The sequence below is a fragment of the Miniopterus natalensis genome, chromosome 1 (assembly GCF_054644295.1).
Source record: "Miniopterus natalensis isolate mMinNat1 chromosome 1, mMinNat1.hap1, whole genome shotgun sequence".
NCBI classification, from domain to species: domain Eukaryota; kingdom Metazoa; phylum Chordata; class Mammalia; order Chiroptera; family Miniopteridae; genus Miniopterus; species Miniopterus natalensis.
The window spans coordinates 163742520-163760555 of NC_142081.1; the positions used below are offsets into that span (position 1 = coordinate 163742520).

At 38.2% G+C, this 18036-nt stretch overlaps 2 protein-coding genes across 2 annotated transcripts in view; both read left to right on the plus strand.

Annotated features, from left to right (window-relative positions):
* LOC107537220 (transmembrane protease serine 11G-like) overlaps positions 1–1862 on the plus strand; it is a 34146-nt gene extending 32284 nt beyond the window's left edge. The window contains exon 10 of the mRNA XM_087816690.1: positions 1701–1862. Coding sequence (XP_087672816.1) covers positions 1701–1862 — 162 coding nt within the window. The remainder of the gene's footprint in view (positions 1–1700) is intronic.
* A 14064-nt stretch (positions 1863–15926) lies between these two features.
* Positions 15927–18036, plus strand: part of TMPRSS11A (transmembrane serine protease 11A) — a 43403-nt gene continuing 41293 nt past the window's right edge. Inside the window, exon 1 of the mRNA XM_016213205.2 lies at positions 15927–16006. Within this exon, the coding sequence (XP_016068691.2) occupies positions 15996–16006 (11 nt within the window). The 5' untranslated portion in view covers positions 15927–15995. The remainder of the gene's footprint in view (positions 16007–18036) is intronic.

Genomic DNA, 18036 nt, shown 5'->3' on the forward strand with positions numbered 1-18036 from the left:
CCCAAACATCTGTCAGCCTGCTCTCTATCTATGAATCTGTCTCAATTTTGCTTGTTAGTTCATTTTGCTTATTAGATTTCACATATGAGTGAAATTGTATGGTACTTGTCTTTCTCTGACTGATTTATTTCACTTAGCATAATGCTCTCCAAGTCCATCCATGTGGCCACTTTTAAACTCTGACTACTTAAAAGAAGAAAAATAAATATCAAAATTAATAGAGATTTCTACCTATAGCATTTGAAACTGGGCCTAACATTTTCACAGTTCTTGAAGGATTGGGAATGGCTTTGAGACTTTTACACACATGAGTGCTTTTCTTATATGCAAAGGTGCCACCATTGACCTGCCATTGGTAATAAATATTCATTCATTGTTCATTCAAATTTTTTGTGAATTGCAAGGTACTATGGCAGTTATTGAAGGAAACATAAACATTTTAAAAAGCTTGAGTCTATGATGCATTTACAATCAAATAACAGCACAAAAGTAACTGAACAGAAAACAAAGATTTGGCTACATATTCTGGAATACAAGGTCTCCTTCTACTGGCTTTACTTCTTAAGAAGCAGAAACAACATTGGTGGCCCAGGATAAAACTGGATTACATGACTTTCAAGGAAGAACACAAAAAAGTCTATGATTAGAACAGACTTAAATCCACAAAAATGAATCTGTTGTGTAGAGAGTTGTATGTGAGTTTATAAGAGAGCAGATTTCCTCTTTCCATACTCCATGCTCCCTTGCTTCCTTCACCACTAGCATGCTGAGGACCTAAATTAGGATGTGGGCCTACAGGAAAGGAGCTGAGGAGAGTAGCTTTTCTTAGACCAGGGTTTTCACACTCTGTCTACCGTGCACTGAGTACTAAGAAGCATGTTAAGGGAACAGAGCTAAAGGCACAAGAGTCTGGGACCCCATGCCTACTTCAAACAGGATCATTTCTCTTACTAAAAAAAAAAAAATATATATGTAAGGGACTAAAGGACTTCCACATAAAACTTTTTGGAATGAACAGGTTCATCGCTAAAAGACAAAATTACAAATCAGTTGTCCAAACGTAAGGTTAAGATATCAGGAAAGTCCTCATGACTCAACAACCTTCAAACCAGCTCACGAGGGCTGGGGATTCCACCTTAGTTTGGGAGCAAAATCACCTGTGTATTAAATGGTGCACGTTGGCTTGGAGTGCCCTTTGCATATCTTCTTCCTCTCAAACCAGCTGCTGCAGGGATGCAGCGTCTAGGACGCCTTCCTATCAGCCGATGTGAGTGAACAGGGTGAGATTTAAATGCAAAGCAAGAGATTATTTCTACATAACAGAGTTAGAAGAGGCTTCATGTAGAGGGGACATTTAGTGGAAGCTTAAAGTCATCATTTATGTAAGAACTAGATGCCCAAACTTAGATACAATTTGGACTCTCTGTTTTGATAGAGCAAAGCTGAAAAGCTATACAAGGATAAAACTGAAACCTTAGCTTGATTCACATCATCTTTCAGGCGAAGACATTAATAGAAATAAGCAGAGATAACAAGATAATAACTAATAGTACAATTATTATATTAATGCTAGTGGTGAGTAAAAGTAGAATTAGTTTTACATACTTCAAAATATTAATTTATTAGATATTGAGATACTGATAAGCTGTCCTGACACTCCTTTATTTATTACATTGACAATATTTTTTCTTCTTCTCTAGGGTGATTCTGGGGGACCTCTGGTTATACCACATGATAGAAACATCTGGTATCTTATTGGAATAGTCAGCTGGGGAATAGACTGTGGTAAAGAAAACAAGCCTGGAATTTACACAAAAGTGACTCGTTATCGAGACTGGATCAAATCTAAAACTAACATCTAATGCAACAAACATCTACCTCTAAAATGTAAATGTCATGTGTGGTCTCTATCAAATTGTGTCTAGTATGTGTTGCTGTATATACTGTAATTGAGTTCAAGATGCAAATAAGCATGATCTGACAACGTCCCCCTTAAACATGAGGAAAGGTAGCCTTTCTTTCACATACCCTGAAGTGCTTTGCTGACCATGAACATACAAGAAATTGTCGATTCCTCAAAGATCCACCATTGCTGCTAAGTGTCTCTGGTGACCTCCTAGCTTACCTTTCTGTCCCTACTACACACTTCTCAGTTTAGCATAATCCAGCAGTTTAAGCAGATAAGTACCAACTGCCTAAGCATTCTGTATTTTCTCCCTGACAGAACATACTGGCCTTCCCTGACTCCAGTTTTTGCCTTCCTTATCAAAAATTCTCGTTAAGAATCTGTAGGCCCAGGTACTAGACAAATCAAGGTAATTAATTTTGTCCAATACTAACAAAAATGATGGAGGTCTCAGTAGCCATGAAACTAGAACTTAAGAGATGGCACTACTATGAGTTCTTTTCCCTTTGCCCTCAGATGCATATTTTTTAATGTTATTTTTATTATTGATTTTAGAGAGAGAGGAAAGGAGAGGGAGAGAGAGAAACATTGATATGAGAAACATCGATCGGCCGCCTCCTGCACACCCCCTACTGGGCATCAAGCCCAAAACCTGGGCATGTGCCCTGACCGGGAATCAAACTGGAGACTTTCCGGTGCATGAGCTGATGCTCAACCACTGAGCCACACCAGTCAGAGCTCAGATGTATATTTAACCCCTCTTTGAAACTCAAAAGAAACTGTGATTTACATTTACACCCAACACTGCAGATTTTAACCTTTTCAGCAACCACACTAATCTTTACCTTGGAACAATAACTAAATACTTGGATCAGACAGCAGGAAAACTCAAAATATTGCCTAGCCCTGGAGTTTGTTCTAAACTATGTAAAAATGCTTTTCAGTATTCAGAAAATAATAATAGAGTTTCTTGGCCTTTTTGCTGGGTGGGAATGAGAAGAGGCAAAGACTGGATGAGAAGGAGCTTCTTTCTTCTCTAAAAATGAGAGAAGTTTCAGTCTCAGTGTGAATTTACTTTTCAGTTCTGTTCCATTATTTCCTAATGCAGTTTATTTTCATATATATTAATATTTCTTTATTGATTTCAGAGAGAGGAAGAGAGAGGGAGAGAGAGAGAGACATCAGTGATGAGAGAGTCATTGATCGGCAGCCTCCTGCACGCCTCCTGCTGGGATTCGAACCCGCAACCCAGGAAGGTGCCCTGACCGGGAATCAAACCTCAATCTCCTGGATTCTAGGTCAATGCTCAACCGCTGAACCACACCTGCCTGGGGCAGTTTATTTTCTAAATAGTTTTATTTTCAATCAACTTCAGAACATTTAAGGAACCCACAGAATGAGAAGTCAATATAAATTAGATATTCATAAATAACTTACACAAGGAGCCCATATTAAATTAGACATTCATGGATAATTTGATACAAGATTTCAGGAAAGACCTTACTGTATAATATTTCAAGTTTTCTGTTAAAAAGTTAGTCATTCTTTGAAGAATGGTATTTATAGGGAATATTTAAATAATCAAAAAAATATCTTTGAAATGGTTTAATTATTATGCTAAGTCATTTTCATATATATTTAAATGCATTTTTGTGTCACTGTATATGACAACATGACATTACTAATGTTTAACAAAACTCAAACATTTTCTGTGCATCTAAATCATTATTTACTTCCCCCTCCTTTTATAATTAATTTAGTTAATGAAATAACTTCCAATGTTAAGATTTTTTTTTTTTTTAGTTTTATATCAAGGGAGAATCTCTCTTGCCCCACATAATATTATGTTGTAAACATTAAAATATATTTATAATAATAAAATCAAACTCATTTTCTTTGAGTTGTCACTATACTGCAGGCCTTCTCATCCTTCATACTGTTGTCGTTTTGTCAGAGATCAATTTCTGGGGGGCAAGGCATGTGGAGAGCCAGCAGCTATCCTCTGCTTTGTAGAAGGTATAGTAGCATTCCCTCTCTCTACACACTGGGTGCCAGCAGTAATCCCACCTTGTTGCAACAAACAATAATGAATCCAGACATTGCAAAATGTGACCTGAGGGGCAAAATCACCCTCAGTCAAAGGAAGGATCCAGCAGTACCTTAAAAAGATCATACACCACGACCAAGTGGGATTTATTCCGGGGATGCAAGGCTGGTACAACATCCACAAATCAATAAATGTGATACATCACATAAACAAAATGAAGGAGAAAAATCATGATCATATCAATAGATTCAGAAAAAGCATTCGACAAAATCCAGCACCAATTTCTGATAAAAACTCTCAGCAAAGTGGGAATAGAGGGATCAGAGCTCAACATAATAAAAGCCATATATGACACACCTACAGCCAACATCATCCTCAATGGGAAAAACTAAAACCATTTCCCCTAAGAACAGGAACAAGACAGGGGTGCCCACTTTCACCACTCTTATTCAACATAGTACTGGAAGTCCTCACCACAGCCATCAGACAGGAAGAAAACATAAAAGGTATCCAAATTGGAAAGGAGAAAGTAAAACTGTCATTACTTACAGATGACATGATATTATACATAGAAAACCCTAAAGACTCCATCAAAGTACTACTAGATTTGATAAACGAATTTGGCAAGGTAGCTGGATACAAAATCAATATCCAGATATCAACGGCATTCTTATACACCAACAATGAACTTTCAGAGAGAGAAACTAAAAACACAATACCATTTACCACTGCAACTAAAAAAATAAGATATCTAGGTGTAAACTTAACCAAGGACATAAAAGACCTGTACTCAGAAAACTATGGGACACTGAAAAAATAAATAGAGGAAGATTTAAAGAAGTGGAAGAACATACCATGCTCATGGATTGGAAGAATTAATATCATTAAAACTTCCATACTACCCAAAGCAATTTATAAATTCAATGCAATTCCTATTAAAATACCAACAGCATGTTTCACAAACCTAGAACAAACATTTCAAACATTTATATGGAACCAAAAGAGACCCCAAATAGCTGCAGCCATTTTGAAAAAAAAGAACATTGTGGGAGAGATCACATTAGCGGACATCAAACTGTAATACAAAGCCACTGTAATCAAAACAGTCTGGTATTGGTACAACAACAGGCATATAGATCAATGGAACAGAACAGAGACCCCAGACATAAACCAACGCCATTATGGTCACTTAATATTTGACAAAGGAGGCAAGAGCATACAATGGAGTAAAGAGTCTCTTCAATAAGTGGGAAACTTGGACAGATAGATGCAAAAAAAATGAAACTAGATAATCAACTTTCACCATACACAAAAATAAACTCAAAATGGATAAAAGACTTAAATGTAAGTCAAGAAACCATAAAAATCCTGGAAGAAAACACAGGCAATAAAGTCACAGACATCCCATGTAGTGGAATTTTCACTGATACATCTCCTAGGGCAAGAGAAACAAACAAACAAACAAAAAAACATATGGGACTACATCAAACTAAAAAGCTTGCACAGCAAAAGACAACGGCCTCAAAATACAAAGGAACCCCACGGTCTGGGAAAACATATTTGCCAAGGACGTATCTGATAAGGGGCAAATTTCCAAAGTGTACAAAGAACTCATACTGCTCAGCAAGAGGAAGACAAACAACCCAATTAAGAAATGGGCTAAGGACCTGAATAGACACTTCTCCAAAGAGGACATACGGATGGCCAAGAGACACATGAGAAAATGGTCAATGTCGCTAATCATCAGAGACACGCAAATTAAAACCACAATGAGGTATCACTTCATACCTGTCAGAATGGCTCCATCAACAAATCAACAAACGACTCCTGCTGGCGAGGGTGTGGGGAAAGGGACCCTAGTACACTGCTGGTGGGAATGCAGACTGGGGCAGCCACTGTGGAAAACAGTATGGAAGTTCCTCAAAACATTAAAAATGGAGCTTCCTTTTGACCCAGTGATCCCACTTCTAGGAATATACCCTAAGAATCCTGAAACACTAATCAGAAAGGATATATGCACCCCGATGTTCATAGCAGCGCAGTTTATAATAGCTAAGATCTGGAAACAGCCCAAGTGCCCATCAGTAGATGAGTGGATAAAAAAAGCTGTGGGACATTCACACCATGGAATACTATGCAGCTGTAAAGAAGAAGGATCTCGTACCCTTTGGGACAGTATGGATGGACCTGGAGAATATTATGCTGAGTGAAATAAGCCAAGCAGAGAAAGACAAACATCACATGGTCTCACTTATACGTGGAATCTAAAGAACTTAATAAACTGATGAACAGAATAGATTCAATGACATGGAAGCATAGATGAGACTGACGAAGGTCAGAGGGATGGAGGAGGGTGGGTGGGTGGAGGGGGAGAGAGTAACCAAAGAATTTATATGCATATATACACAACCCAAGGACATGGACAATGGTGTGGAGAGGGACTGGGGAGGGGGATGGGACAGGGTGGAATGGGTCAATGGGGAGAAAAAGGGACATCTGTAATATTTTAAACAAAAATAAACAAAACAAACAAACAAATAATCAAAGGAAAAAAATCACTGAAAAGTCTTGCAGCCATAATTTTCTTACATGAGTTTGGGAATATCTTTCTTTTCCCCCTTTTTGTAATGCTGATGCATTGAGGATGCTAAGAGACAATCATGATTATAGTCATATCTAAATTATTCTAGCCAAATTAAGATCATTTGGAAACTTAATCTGGCCAGAACATGGAGGCCATTTGAAGGCTGTGCTGCTTGGGCAAATCACTCATCCCTTTGTCTATCTATCTATATCTATCTACCTACCTATAGATAGAAATATATAGAGATAAAGAGAGACCTATAGAGAGAGAGAGAGATCTACATATAAAAATATATAGAGAAAGAGAAATTTCTCAAATACCTAGTATCTTCAAAATGCATAAAGAGATACTACTTGGAAGAGCATTATGTATTTGGCTGATGCAGAATGGTCCAGCCCATCATTTATTAACAGTGTAGAGTAAAGAATAGAAAATTGCATAACACTATGCACTAAAAGCTAAACTGTTCAATATGGTAGCCACTAACTAAATGGGGCCATTTAGATTTAAATTAATTTAAATTAAATACAATTAAAAATTCATTTCCTCAGTCATACTAATCACATTTTAAACACAAAATAGCCACCTGTGGCACACTGGGTAGCATAGGGGATATACACAATTTCCATTATTGCAGAAAGTTTTATTGGACGCTACTGACCTAGAACACTCTATGCAGCTACTTATATCAGTGATTTTCAACTTTTTTCATCTCCTCGCACACATAACTAATTATTAAAATTCTGCAACACACCAAAAAATACATTATACTCTCTGCCAATCTGACAAAAAATAGATACAATTTTGATTCATTCACACCGGACAGTTAGTATTGTGTTGACTGCTGTCATTTGTTTATTTGGCAATCTAAGGAAAAAGACATCAATGTCCCTGACTAAATGGTCAGGTTTGCATGTTTTAAAAATTCTTGCGGCACACGGGTTGAAAAATCTCTGGCTTACATAATTACTTATTCATCTGGCAAACACTTCTTGAGCCCCTATGTGTCAGACATTGGGAGTTCTAGACACTAGGTATACAATTGTTTATAAAGCCAAGTCCAGTTTTCACCACCACATGAAAAGGTAAAAGTGTGTTTGATATCTGCTGTTGAAAGTAGGAAACCCTTGGGGAGTGTGGCTGGTCAGGCGTGGCACAGCCACTCTCAGACTCTCCCTCCCCTAGGGGCACCGGGCCACTGGGGAGAGGGGAAGCTCTGTGTGAGCTAGAGCAGGCCCACCAGAGACCCACCGAGGTCAGAAATCAGTTTTCAACCCTCCAAAGATCCCAGAACTTCCCCAATTAATGGTAGATTAAGAATCAAACGAGTTTTGGGTTGCTTTTTACATAAACAAGGAATTTCTTATAACCCAAAAAGATATAAATGACAACCAAAGAGAAGAGTATCAACTAATGGCAAAGTGTCAGAGTGCCTTAGTCACAAAGTTCAAAAGATCAAATGATGTTTTAAGCAACAGGCAAATGCAAATATAACAAGGACTGGCTTGTGCACTAAGTAAATGTCATTCTGGTTGTGAGATTGGGGGGCCAGGTGAGGTGGCAGCAAAAAAGGCAAAGGGGGAGAAGAGGCGCAAGCTTCCAGTTGTAAAGTAAAATAAGCCACAGTGACGTAACGTACAGCAGAGGGAACAGAATCGATAATGCCGTAGTAACTTGGGACAGTGACAGATGTTACTAGACTTATTGTGGAGATCTCTTCATAATTTATAAATGTATGTGTTGAATACATAGATTGTACACTTGAAACTAATATAATATTGTATGTCAACTATGCTTGACCTTAAAAAGAAAAAACACAACTACAAGGCACCAAGAAACTTAGACCAAATGTGTTACTATGCTGCCATCTCCTGGTCTGTTATTTTTTAAACATTTTATTGTAATCTCATTTCAAGTTATAATTTATATGAGCTGTGTTTCAACATAGAGTAATACATACATAGAAAAACCTGGCAATCTCTCCCTAGTTTTCTCCAGTCAATCAAAGTTTCAAGTTTTGTATATCCTTTCTTGTTGTTCTCTCTGTTTTTATAAACATAAACCATTTATAAATGGCATCATTTTATATGCACACACATACATATATATGCACACGTATATTTATGCATATTTTTTTTTTCCATTTCTGCCAAAACTGTGAACTAGCATAGGATACTTACTCCCTCCAAATCGATCCAGTCAGATAAACAATAGAAGAAAAAAGTGAATATGAATTCTAGGTCAGGAAATTAAAATAAAAGTGAGAGACTGGGAGACCGAGGCTTTCCTGGACTGGAGTCTGTAGGGAGGGTGGGTGGCTGAAGCACAGAGTGGAGTAAGAGAACATTTAAAGGACACACTTTCTATGTTTTACTCTTTCTTACTCACAACACCCTGCCTTTCCCAATATTGCCTTGAGAAAATGTTCACTTGCTTTCCACACCAGAAACTAGTTGCAGGGATCCAGGTCACCAATTTTGGAAGCATCAGGGCAGATTCCTCCTAAAGAGAGGAGTTTTTAGAAAAGGTGGCAACGAAGCAGCTACTTTCAGATATTCTCTTGGTCGCCCTCACTCTCCAGACCTCCAGGGCTGCCGCTGTTTCCTCCCAGAGCAGCTTTGCGCTAAGAACCTAGCTCTACAGCTGCTCCTCCTATGGTCTGCCTTCACCTGCAGAGAAGAGCCAATTTTGAACTTCTCCGTCATGCTCGAGCCCCAAACACCAGCTCATCTAGTGGCTTTGATAAGCAGAGTGTCCTCTGGACCACCCCATAGAGCATATTCCCCGTTGGGTCTTCCAGCTTCACCAACATTTCCATTTCATGTGCCTCAGCCTCTCTATTTCTTTCTCCACTCTCTACCAGGACACATAGGGCATTTCGTCTCCACTGAGCCTTAGCTATTGCTTTCTTCAGGCTAAGAGCCACCCTAGCAGCAAGTCTGCCCAATCTCCTCGGGTCCTTGCCAACATGTTAAATACCATAACTGGAGAAAGACAATGAATTCCTATTTATTCAGTCTTCTATTCAGTGCTGCTTCATCAAGCACCCTCAAAACTCAATGCCAGAAGCAGGAGAACTCCTCTACCACTTATTCTTATAGCATTTTCAGAGCAAATTTTCTTCCTCTCTTATCAGGCTCTGCACATTCCTAGCTGAGTTATTGGCCTGGTTATCAATTGAAGAGGTGGGAATATCTTTCAAGGAGGCACCTGTGTCTTGTAGGGAAAAGGGCTCTGCAGCATTTCTCAGCATGCGAGAAGGGACTGGCTCTTATTAAAGAGTGAGGGACTACTTCTGCAAATTCTGAGGATTCAGGGGATCTGCAGAACCAATATCCTCATGACATCCACCCACTTGTTTCTATCTTACATCTCAGGGTCCTAGGTTTTCCCAACCAGGACCCTGACCTAAGCATAGTGGATGAACTTTGACTAAGTATTCAAATAAACTCTGGCATTCTAACTATTAGATCTTCAGCCTGCTGCTTAGCTGTGTCCACTCTTCCTCTGTAGGGGAGTAGGACCTCTTTTTAACCTTTAACTGGTTGTAAATAACCCTCGGTTTCTCTTTATCCTTGTGCAGGGCAACAGCGCAATTCAACAGTAACCAGTCAACTCCACTATTTGTCCAGGCACTTTTCCTTCTCATTTTTCAAATGCTTGGACCATCTGACCTGCAGGGGTGTCCCCTCTGTCAGGAAGTTTTTCCAGGCCACTGCTGCTGAAATCTTTAGTAATTCAGCTGCCCCCTTGTGATGGGGATTGTCTGTGCCTCCTGTCTCTCAAGATGGTGTCCTCTTTACCCAATGGGCAGTGAAGTGAGTCAGTCTGTCCTACTTTTCTCAGGCCATTCGATCAGATCACAAGATGGAATCTGAGGTGAAAGAGATTTATTGGAAGAAATTCCTGTGAATAAAATAGAACACGTGCTAGAAGAGTCAAAGACACTCTTCAGAATGCAGGTCAGGTCTGACTCCTGTGAAGTAAGGAGGGAAGGAAGAAGAGTCTGATGGGAAGAGTCTCACATGGCAGTGCAGCTCCAAGAAAATTCTGTCAGGCCTACAGGGTCACCCATCAGAGGAGTCCCACATCTCCCTGGAATGGAACTGCCTTAACAGCCCTGCTGAGCTTGGTCACAGGTTGGGAGAAGCCAGTAAGAAGCATGGCCACAGTGTAAGTGCAGTGGTGAAAAGGTAGTGATACTAGAATATATAAAATGTTCCTACAAATAAACAAGGAAAAGAATACACTCAGTAGAAATATGGACAAACATTATGAAAAACAACTTACAGAAAAGGAAAACCCCAAAGCTGGCAAGCACATAAAACAAATGCTCAAATAACTCTCATTGAGATAAATACAATTAAAATACAAGTCATCAATTTACACCTAATAGACAAATGGAATAATGGCAAGTGTAGGCAGGGATGAAGACTTGGACTGTTGGTGTCAGCAGACAATTTTAGTTAAATTACTCAGAATAAAGAATATATTGTTAAAAGAAAGCATAGAGAATATCAACTGTAAGGTAAAAATAAAAATAAAAAATATATTTGACTATTCACTGCTTCTGTTAGGTAAGTAATATCCATAGAATGGGAAACGGCATTTAATGTCCTATGACCCCCAAAATTCTATAATTTTCTATATTATGCACAAGTCACTTTCAAATTGAATCCCAGTATATTTTTTTCATATTAGTTCTAAGAAAAGTATACTTGTAGCAAAAGGAAAAACATACATTCTTAAGTAATGCTGCCAGTCTTCATAGTTTTCAGAATCAATGACCCATCTCATTTAATTGTTAAAGGAAGAAGAGAGTTTTCTCAGTTTGAATAAACCTCTCCAGGTTGTTAGAGTAAGCAGTAAAGGATTAATCTCACATTCTATGCATAATAACCAACATAGATTTCATCTTTCAGAGGTGCAGGCAATAAAAAGAAAGATTTTGTATCTTAATCTTGGGTTGGAGGCAGTCATTGAGGGGAAAATGGAATATCTGTAATACTTTCAACAATAAAGATAAATAAAATAAAATAAAATAATAAAAAATAAATAGATTCTTATATTTATAATTTATACTTGTAACTAATTACACTAACTGGCAACTTTAATTAAAATAAGTGCATAAACACATTACCTTATTTTTATTCTATTTAATTAAAAGTGTAGACAGTATGATAGCTATGCCTATGATATTCCTAGATCAGTATCCAAGCCATGACCTTTCTTTTGCATGGAACAGAATAAACAGTCTCCACCTGAAACCTGTAGGACAATAGCTTTCAGAAAGGACATTTCTAGTAAGTGGGATTCCAGGTATGCTCTGCTTACTTCAACTAGAAGTACTTCAGTGTGATTTCTTTCATGTATTTAGCATAAAATTCAGTTAGAACAAATTGTTCCATTGCTTCATCCACCCCCACCACAAATAACAGCTCTAATTCATTGTTTTAGATATTTGTGACTTGAATAGACACTTCTCCAAAGAGGACATACAGATAGATGGCCAAGAGACACATGAGAAAATGCTCAACATCACTAATCATCAGAGATGCAAATTAAAACCACAATGAGGTATCGCTTCACACCTGTCAGAATGGCTCCATCAACAAGTCAACAAACGACATGTGCTGGCGAGGGTGTGGAGAAAGGGGAACCCTAGTGCACTGCTGGTGGGAATGCAGACTGGGGCAGCCACTATGGAAAACAGTATGGAAGTTCCTCAAAACATTAAAAATGGAGCTGCCTCTTGACCCAGTGATCCCACTCCTAGGAATGTAGCCTAAGAATCCTGAAACATTCATCAGAAAGAATATATGCACCCCGATGTTCATAGCAGAGCAGTTTACAATAGCTAAGATCTGGAAACAGCCCAAGTGCCCATCAGGAGATGAGTGGATAAAAAAGCTGTGTGACATTCACACCATGGAATACTACGCAGCTGTAAAGAAGAAGGATCTCGTACCCTTTGGGACAGTATGGATGGACCTGGAGAATATTATGCTAAGTGAATAAAGACAAGCAGAGAAAGACAAACATCGCATGATCTCACTTATACGTGGAATCTAAAGAACTTAATAAACTGATGAACAGAATAGATTCAATGACATGGAAGCATGGATCAGACCGACAAATGTCAGAGGGATGGAGGAGGGCAGGTAGGTGGAGGGGGAGAGAGTAACCAAAGAATTTATATGCACATATGCACAACCCAAGGACACGGACAATGGTGGGAAGAGGGACTGGGGAAGGGGATGGGATGGGGTGGAACAGGTCATTGGGGAGAAAAAGGGACATCTGTAATATTTTAAACAAAAATAAAATTAAAAAAAAAAAAAGATATCTGTTATATGTTGTGACCCAGTTCAATAGAAACAGGAAGAGAGGTGGGATATAGATTCTTGTGTAAATAGGAGGGAGACTATAAAAAGAATAATGCAGGTCATGATAATTCAATGGATATGGGAGACCCTGGGATGGATGGAAGGGAATTAGAGATCAATATTTTGTTTGAGTATATTGAATTTGAGGAGTCAGAAACAGATTCACATCGACTACTCCAGGAGCCAAACCTTTAATGCAGGAGAATTATAACAAATATATAAAGATATTTGTGAGTCAAATGCATACAGGTGACATTTGGATCTGTGACAGTGGATTAGAAAATATAGGAAACAACCTTCATGATGCTGAATTTGGCAATAATTTCTTGGCTATGAAACCAAAAGTACAGACAACAACAACAAAAAGATAAATAGAATTACATCAGAGGACACTATCACCAGAGTGAAAAGGCAACCCACGGGATGAAAAAAAATATTTGCAAACTGTATATCTGATAACAAATTAATAGCCAGAATATCTAAAGAACTTCTACAACGCAACAACTAAAAAACAAATACCAAATTTAAAAATGGGCAAAGTATTCAAACAGATATTTCTCCAAAGAAGATGTACAAATAGCAATAAGCATGATATAATGCTCAACATCACTAATCATTAGAGAAATGCACATCAAAATCACAATGAGGTACCAACTTTACACATTAAAACGGGGGGGGGGGGGGAATATGGAAAATAAGTGTTGGCAGAGATGTGAAGAAAGTGGAACCTTCGTACATTCATTGCTGGTGGAAATGTAAAATGGCATAACTGCTATGGAAAATGGTATGGCAGTGCTTAGTCCCTTCTGGCTACCATAACAAAAATACCATGGACTGGGTGGCTTAAACAAGAAAATTTATTACTCACAGTTATGTAGACTGGGAAGGTCAAGATCAAGGTGCCGGCAGATTTGGCGTCGGGTGAGAGCCTGCTTCTTGGTTCATAGCTGGCCATCTTGCTGTGATCTAACCTGAGAGATGAGACAAGAGAGCTTTCTGGGGTCTCCTAATAGGGCATTAATCTCATGCATGAGGGCTCCCCTCTCATGACCTAATCATCTTCCAGTGGCCCCACCTCCTCGTACCATCATATTGAGGGCTAGAATTTCAACATATAGATTTTGAGGAGACACATTCAGTCCATTACAGGTGGTTCCTCAAAACATTAAGCATAAAATAACCATATGAAACAATTCCACTTCCGGTATCTATCCAAAAGAACTGAAAGCAAGGACCAACGGATATTTGTACCCCCACATTCACAGCATCATTATTCTCAATAGCCAAAAGGTGAAAGCAAGTAAAGAGGCTATTGACAGATCAATGGATAAGCAAAATGTCCTGTATGTTCATATAGTGGAATATTATTCCACCTGAAAGAAGAAGGGAATTCTGGCACATTCTACAACATCGGTGAACCTTGAGGAAATTAAGCTAAGTGAAAAAAGCCAGTGACAAACAGACATACTGAATGAGGTACCTAGAAGAGTCAAATAAGTAGAGACAGTAGAATGGTGGTTCCTAGGGACTGGAGGAAGGGGGAGTTCCAGTTTGGGAAGATGAAGTCCTGGAGATAAATGATGGTAATGGTTGCAGAGCAAGGTGAATATACTTAGTGCAAAAGAATATACGCTTAAAATGGTTAAAATGCTAAGTTTTGTGATATCTATATTTTATCCCAATAAAAATGAGAGAGACGGAAAATGAGGGAACACAGAAAGAACAGAAAAGACAGCCAAGTCAAGACTGAAGCAGCTTTTCTCTCCTTTTTTCTCGACACAGTGCTTTATGGAAAAGTGAAAAGAGGCATGGGCATGGAATGGAACTCTGACTTCCTAATAGGGGAACTTGGGCAGGCTACTTCGACCCTTTGAGCATCTTTCTTCTTGTATGAAATGAGCTGATACCATTTATGTGTAGGACTTTTGTGAGAATTAAATAACATAATGTATATGTGACACTGGCACATGGCCTGGTACTAAATGGCAGCTTCCATTGCAAGGGGCAGAAAGCCTGGCTCCTTTCCTAAGCTCAGGAGTTGGAGGGAAATACAGCTGTCTGTAAACCAGGCTCCCTGACACCACTGCAGCTCGGCCCTTCTGCACCTAATCTTCCTCCTTTGTACATGGAATTAATAATAGCTTTCCAGACTGCTGTAAGAATTAAGTGAAAGGGTCCATGTAAAATGGTCCTCTTACTGTGTGGTACATGTAAGAACTGAATCACGAACAGTATTAACATAAAACAGTGACTGCGCTGACAGCAAGGCAGAACATGGCAGGGAGTTTGCTCGGAACTCCTCTCTTAGCCCTGTCTGTCTTCAGGAGTTATTTGTCTAATTGTCTAATTAAAAATATTATTTGTTTCTCTGGTCCCTTTTTTGTTTTCTTTATGCTGCTAAATCTCTCTCCATATAATATATGTAAAACATATATAACAAAAATATAAATTGTAATATATATTTATTACATTAAGTCATTTGGGAAAAATCTGATTGGATATAAATTTATTTATATACTCTCAGAAGCGGATTTTTTAAAAGAAAAATGTTTATATATTAATAAATTCACTATATCTCTCTGATACATGGGGATAGCTGTTTTTCAACAAAAAAATTTAAAGAGTATTTCTTGGGTTATATTATGAATATAGGTTTTAAGACTATCTGGTTGTTTTTATTGAGAACTTTTATGTGAAAGTTTCTTTAAGATGTCTGTATACCTACCAATAAGCTTCTTTAAACTCTTAATCCTAGTGCATTCCTTAGGTATTTCTCATTCAAGTCCTTGCAACCAGTTTCTTCTCCTTTGATGAAATTAGTCAATACTAAAAAAAAGGTATTGCTTTCCTGCTGGGACTATGCTGTCTCTGAGCTGTTTTCTTCAAGCTGTTCTATGGGTTGAGGCTTCTCTGTTCAGACTTGTTCAACTAGTTTCACTTCAACTACCTGTAATTTGTTTCCTTATTTCTTCTAGCTGTAGACCTTTAATATATCTAGAGATGCCATATAGTTGATTAGAAAGTGGAGTTCAGTGGGTGCATGCTTCCAAGATCATATTTTTTCTCCTGTAGATGATGTATCGGTAAGTTCAGTTTTGTTTTGTAAATGGCTTGTTTGCTCTGCTGTCTGTCAGTGGCGAGATTCCTCGTGTGTTGGAGATTCCTATGAGGTGTCTTCAGTGGATTCAATGTGCATTGGATTTTGTGAGATATCTGGAAGTATTACAGCGGCTGGATTAATTAATCTCTGTTTTTGTTCTAAAAGAATCATTGTTAGTATTATTTCACATTGTCAAGTTCAATAGTTGGGATTTTAGAACTTAATGAAAACAATATTATGTTATATTCTGATTGATTCTGACTTAGGAGGTAGGGGAAAGGTGTTCATTTGTTTTTAAAAAGCCTGTTAGCAATCTGACTAAATTTAGCTTCTACAGCACTTTCCCTTTAGTTGCTTTTCCCTGTACCTTGAAGTCAATCCCTGGGAACTAATGCAGATTGGGAGGTCAGTAGCTACGGAGAGATACTTGCCTTCATCATAGAAATATCAGGACTCCTTGGCGGGGAGAAAGAAAACAGGAGACCCAAATTGGGGAAAACATGTCTATTTTCTAAAACTTTTTCTATTAAATATTAAGAAAAAAAAAACTGAATTATTTCAAGGTTTTTGTTTTTCAAATGGAGTTTGCTGCAGGCAAAGGAGAGGAAAAAGATTTCTTGATGTAATTTTATACACAATTAAAGTAGTGATTTTAAACATCCATGAGGACAATAATACTTCACCATTGCTTAGATTTAGTTCATTTTCAAAGCATTTTTATTTATGTTATTTCATTTAATAGCCAGGTCAGGTCACTGTTGTGAGATCAGTCGAACGGGTATCATTAATTCCGATTTTAAAGTGAGAAATCTGAGGGAAACAGAAGTGAAGGGGCCTCGCCAGGTCTACAGAGCCACGTAACGCAGAGCTGGAGAGCTGCGATGCACAGCTCCTCAAGCCAGTCTTCCCGGGCTCTTGCAGACTCTCCAGGTGGCAGGGTTTCCACCTGGGAAATTTCAGAGACAAAAACTTGACACTATATCGACCACTAAGTTAATGAACTTCCCTGGGCTTCCTTCTCCACTAATAGAATACATATTTGTATCAGCCCTTTAGTGAGCACATAGTAATTGTCAAAATGTCTCTGAGACCCTGAGAACAGGTCTAGAATGCTTCACACATAATCAGTACTCCACAGATATTTGGGGAACACATGAATGAGTCAACAAATGTAACTGTCTAGCATTAATGTTTTGCGTATTAAAATTCAATGATTTTGGAAATGTATATTCCATATTCATTGAAATCATGATGTTGTAAAGCAGTAAGTAGTTCCAACCATGCATATTTCACTTTTCCCAAATTATTCTTTTATTTTTTATATTTTTTTAATTTACTTTTTAAATATATCTTTATTGATTTCAGAGAGAGGGAAGGAGAGGGAGAGAGAGAGATAGAAACATCAATGAGGAGAGAGTCATTGATCGAGCCCGCAGCCGGGCATGTGCCCTGACCGGGAATCGAACCCCGATCGCCTGGATCCTAGGTAGAAGCTCAACCGCTGAGCCAGGCCCGGCTGGGAGCCAAATTATTCTTTTAAATATATGAAGTCTCATGATTAAAGACACCAAAAGTCATCCTTTCTAATGAATATTTGTGTTTACAGGGATGTGTTCAGTTTTAGGGAAGTAAATTACAGAAACAATTTTGGAAATCAATGCTCTTGTTTAGGACACCCATGACACTTGCTGGTAAAGAAAGGGGATCATAGAAACATCAAATGTTTATGGTTCCTTTAAGATAAATTCAATGAACACTATTCCAGGATTTAGAGGATGTGCAGGAAGCGGCAGGTCACACTAACAGGTGAATTCAAGGATTGAGCAAAGCAAGTGCTTAGTAATTACGGGTATCCCCCACTTTTCAAAAGTTCATGTTAGGCCATTTCACTTTTACAAAAGGTCTGCATTAGCATCTGTTTCTGTTAACTGAAAGTCACCCAAAGAGGATTTTTGTTTTCACAAAAAATAAATAAATAAAACACACCAAAAAAACACAAAACCTGTGAAAAGT